Source organism: Lepidothrix coronata, unplaced genomic scaffold, assembly GCF_001604755.1.
Source record: "Lepidothrix coronata isolate B3197 unplaced genomic scaffold, Lepidothrix_coronata-1.0 Scaffold65, whole genome shotgun sequence".
Taxonomy (NCBI): Eukaryota; Metazoa; Chordata; class Aves; order Passeriformes; family Pipridae; genus Lepidothrix; species Lepidothrix coronata.
The window spans coordinates 4332151-4337196 of record NW_016690245.1 but is presented as its reverse complement, the minus strand read 5'-3'; the positions used below and the strand labels follow the sequence as shown (position 1 = coordinate 4337196).

Sequence of the window (5046 nt, the reverse complement as noted above, 5' to 3'; positions counted from 1 at the left end):
GTCATTACATGAAACATACTTTCACTCTTTCCGAAATCCTTGTGACACACACGGCTCTACAGTGTTCCCACTTTGAGTGAGTCCTCACCCGGATGGAGCAGGAAGTGTTAAACTCACAGCCCTCTTGGAAGGAATGCCCTGTCCTGCCAACAGCCCTCCTCGGAGAGACCACAGCTGACCACAGCTGCGACAAGAACTCAGGCACTCCCTCACCAAGGTACTGCACACTCTCCTCATGTGGTTTCTGTAAATTTTAACATTTTATGACGGGTCGAGAACCTTGCCAGTCAAATTTTCCATTTTATCTCCTGTCTCTCAAAGGATAAGAATTACTATGGAGCTAGATTGTACCACGAGGTGCAATCACAAGGAGAGAGAGGCAACAAATCACTGCTGGGGGCACTCACGGGCAGGCAGAACAGTATTTTTCAAAATCTATCTTTACGATGAAGTAGCTGAGCCTTCTTCAGCTGTGCCCTTTTCCTTTCCTCTACTCTGTGCACCCAGCTGGGGTCAGGCAGGGGAAGTGACATGACAATATGTATCTGCCTCAAATGTATCCTTCAAACTCCTCCAGACTCCTGACAAGTGCAGCTGAGACCTGGTAGCCCTAAGTATCCATAAGCTAAAAGAGGCACGTGACTGGGTTTTTTTGTTTGTTTTGTTCCTGTAACAGCACTAGTCACTCTGCAGCCCTATGATATCATAGTCACATCATTCAGACACAATAATTTTTCTGTGGTCTGAGAGAAATGAACCACTGTGATAATTAGAGGATGATTTACCAGAGGACCTGCTGCACCTTTAGCACCAGTTCATAGGATGTGCTCTGGCAGAGGAGAGGCTGTGCCAGGGCTCATTCCTCTTGCTGCCATCATGTCTGTATCCATCCAGCCATCACAAAATTTATTAAACTTTTCTTTTTCTAATAACTGCAAGTGGTAGCTGGAAAGACACAAAGAGACCCACAAAACAGTTCGGGTATCCATTTTCAGCATACGTGTTGCAATCAAAATGACCAAAGGTACACCACCAGCTTTGGATTCCACAAATTCTGTGATAAAAACAAACATGGGATTATCCAGAATAGGTGGATCCGCTACGGGCGTCTTGAATATGTCTCGATGTTTCCGGGAAAACAAACATATAAACAGAAAATCAGCACTGTTTGATGCTTTCTGCAAGTTTTCATCCCGTACTTCGGAGAAGCCGCCTTTATACTCTGCCCACAGCACGCGGTTAGTGCCTCCAGGTGGGTGCGACGATGCTCCGTCCCTCCTGCGGCAGCACCCGCGTTCCCCGGGGGACCAGGGGACCTCCCCCCGCCCCAGGCACCGCCGAGGCACGGTTCGCATCCGCGGCAACCGGGAGTGCGCTCAGCTCTGCCCTGCGGCCCCACAGCCCCTCTCGCTACCGACGAGCCACCGAGACAAGCACCGGGAGGGCAGGGAGCCGCAGCGCCTGGAGCGCTCCTCCGGGGGCCCAGGGGCCCGGCCGCGCTGCGGAGGAGAAGCAGGCCATGTGCGGGCCGCGGAGGACACGCTGCCCCGGCCAGGGCCGCCCGGGCACCCGCGGCGGGGCCGGTCCCGGTGCTCCCCCGCGGGGCCGTCACGCCGCCGCCGCGGAGTTCCAGCGCCCCCTGCCGTCCGCCGGCTGCTCCGCGCAGGGCTCCGCCGCCTCCTGAGGCAGCGGGACGCGGGGTGAGCTGCCACCGCCCCTCACCGCCCCGCGCCCGGCGGTGGGGTACAGCGGGCGAAGCCCCTGCGGCGGCGCCGCCGACCCACGGGCGGAGGGAAGGGAAGGAAAGGGAGAGGATCGGACGGGCCGCCGACACTCCAGGAGCGCCGGCAGCACCGCCCCCGCGGCCGCGCCCCCGCGCGGGGGTGTGTCCGCGCGCCGCAGGGTGGGCGTGGTGGTGGGCGGTGCCGGGCGCCGCCATTGGCCGGCGGCGGGAGTGATGTCACCCATATGAGGCGCTGATAACGCGCGGGGCGCGGAGCCCGGAGTTCGGCGGGGCGGGCAGCGCGCGCGCGGCAGGGCGGGCGGCGGCGCCGCGAGGCCGGGGCACGGGCACAGCGCGCGCCCAGCGCACCAGCCCAGCCGCGCCCGACCCGGCCCAGCCCGACCCGGCCCGGCCGCACCGCCCGGCACGGGCACTGCCACAGCCCCGCACTGCCACAGCCCCGCCGGCACCCGCGGGATCCGCCTCGCAGCAGGGGCAAGGTGCGGCGGTGGGAGGCGGCGGCGGAGCGGCTTTGTTGGCTCGGAGGGGAGCGGCGCCTCGGCGAGAGCCCACCATGGTGCAGCAGGCAGAGAGTACGGAGGCGGAGAGCAACCTGCCCCGGGAGGCGATGGACACTGAAGAGGGCGAGTTCATGGCTTGCAGCCCCGTCGCTTTGGACGAGAGCGACCCGGACTGGTGCAAAACGGCGTCGGGACACATAAAGAGACCGATGAACGCGTTCATGGTGTGGTCCAAGATCGAGCGGAGAAAAATCATGGAGCAGTCCCCAGACATGCACAACGCCGAGATCTCCAAGCGGCTGGGCAAGCGGTGGAAAATGCTGAAGGATAGCGAGAAGATCCCTTTCATCCGGGAGGCGGAGAGGCTGCGGCTCAAGCACATGGCCGATTACCCCGACTACAAGTACCGGCCCAGGAAAAAGCCCAAAATGGACCCGTCGGCCAAGCCCAACGCCAGCCAAAGTCCCGAGAAAAACGCGCCCGCGAGCAGCGGCGGCAGCAAGAGCGCCAAGAGCTCCAACAAGAAGTGCAGCAAGCTGAAAACCTCCTCTGGCTCCTCGCCCCCAAAGCCGGGAGCCAAAACCGCCCACCACGGGGACTACACGGGAGACGAGTACGTCTTCGGCACCCTGAAAGTGAGCAGCAAGACGGTCAAGTGCGTCTTCATGGATGAGGATGAGGATGAGGACGACGATGACGACGAGCTGCAGCTGCGGATCAAGCAGGAGGCGGAGGAGGAGGACGAGGACGAGGAGCCGGGGCCGCAGCAGCTACGGCGGTACAACGTGGCCAAAGTGCCGGCCAGCCCTACCTTGAGCTCCTCGGCGGAGTCCACCGAGGGGGCCAGCCTGTACGAGGAGGTGCGGGGCGGCGCCGCGGCGGCGGGCGGCGGCAGCAGACTCTACTACAGCTTCAAGAACATCACCAAGCAGGGCCCGCCGCCGCCGCAGCAGCCGCCCGGCCTCTCCCCGGCCTCCTCCCGGTCCATCTCCACCTCGTCGGCCGGCAGCGAGGAGGCGGACGACCTGCTCTTCGACCTCAGCCTCAACTTCTCCCAGCACGGCCACGCCGCCGCCGAGCTGGGGGCGGGCGCCGCCGCCGGCAACCTCTCCCTCTCGCTGGTGGACAAGGACCTGGACTCCTTCAGCGAGGGCAGCCTCGGCTCCCACTTCGAGTTCCCCGACTACTGCACCCCGGAGCTGAGCGAGATGATCGCGGGCGACTGGCTGGAGGCGAACTTCTCCGACCTGGTGTTCACGTACTGAGCCGGGGAGGCGGTGAGAGCGGCGCAGCTGGAGCGGCGCAACGCCGGCGATGATGATGATAACGATGATAATGATTGAAAAAAAGTCTTGTTTTCTTAAAAAAAAAAAAAAATTCTCGAAGTTAGTTCCGAGCCCGGGAGTTGTGATTTTATTTTTTTTTTTTTTTTTTTTTTTTTTTTTTTTTTTTTTTAATTTTTATTGCGTTTGGTGATCACAACAACAACAGCAAAGGCAAATGGGACTGGGGGAAAAAAGATACAGAAGGCGCTGTTTGAAGCTTGTCGGTCTCTGATTGAAGTCTGGAAGATGGTCTGCAAAGAAGTCTTTTGGCAGCACAAAAGTTACTCAAGGGAGATTGTGGATTATTTGATTTTTTTTTCCCGTGAGAGATCTGAAAGAACTGTTTTTTTTTTTTTTTTTTTTTTTTTTCTGAAAGGGACCATTGCAACTTTTTTTGGAGGGAGAAAACTGATGTCTTCTATGCATCCGATTCTTAACAAAGCTGCAGGGAGCTTGAAAAAATGCAGACTGTACAAACGCTTACAAATAACTGAACTGACTTAAGATCAGAGTTTACTTTTCAGATCAAATTGTTTATGGTTTTACAAATGTGATTTCTACTTGCCAACTTTTTTTTTTGTAACTTGTTCCCTTATACCTCCTTGATTGAATACCAGACAGCCTAGACCTCAGTACAAAAAGGTATTGAAACATTTTTGATACATAACAGACCTCAGTCTTTTTTAAAAATTAATATATTTTCAGGCGTATTTTTGTACAGTGAAAAGGGAACATTCTTGCTGTGTTTTTTCAGTAAGACTTTTCAGGCACTTCTTCCCTTTTATTTTCTTTGTTTTTCTCTGTTTTTAGCATGCAAGTTTGTTGGTACGTTACGTCCTGGTTTTAAAAGGATTAAAATTTTAAAAAAGTAATCCTTGCATCTAAAGGCCTTGTGGTTTAAAAAAAAAAAAAACAAACACTTTTTTTGTACAGCTATAGTTCAGATTTGTTCAATATTTGTAGGTAAAGATTTATTGAAAATGGTGATATAGACCTCAGAGCTGTTATCTTAGTTTAAAAGATTGTATATGTACTGTACTATAGTAGGACTTTATGTATCTCATACGCTGTGATATGTGGATGGGGCCCCAGATGGAAGGTATGAAACTGGATTCTCGATTTTAGCAAAAAAAAAAAAGAAGAAAAAAGAAAAAAGGCACATAGTTAAAAAAGTTTCTCATGTTGTGCAATATAATCTAAAGTACAGACCATCTGCATATTTTGTAGCAAATGATGGCAAAAGCAGACTTGTGCACTGTCAACATCATAGCCTGTTTTTTTTTTTTTTTTTTTTTTAAATGCTGAAAGTCTGTATCTTGACAATTTTAATAAATCAGCTGGAACTGATAGAAACTCGTATCGCAATTAGTGTCTGTAGCAGTAACGCTGGAGATGTCTTATTGTCACCCCTTGTCCGCGGAGGAGCGGTAGGTGTAGGCTGTTGTGCATGATCAGAGCTAGAGGGGAAGGAGAGTCA

General features: G+C 54.1%; 1 protein-coding gene across 1 annotated transcript; it reads left to right on the top strand.

The window, feature by feature from the left end:
- Nucleotides 1-2052: 2052 nt before the first annotated feature.
- On the top strand, nt 2053-4695 carry SOX11 (SRY-box 11). Its single transcript, XM_017818070.1, has one exon. The coding sequence runs from the start codon at nt 2298-2300 to the stop codon at nt 3507-3509; it is 1212 nt and encodes a 403-aa protein (XP_017673559.1). The 5' UTR covers nt 2053-2297; the 3' UTR covers nt 3510-4695.
- The last annotated feature ends 351 nt before the right edge of the window (nt 4696-5046 follow it).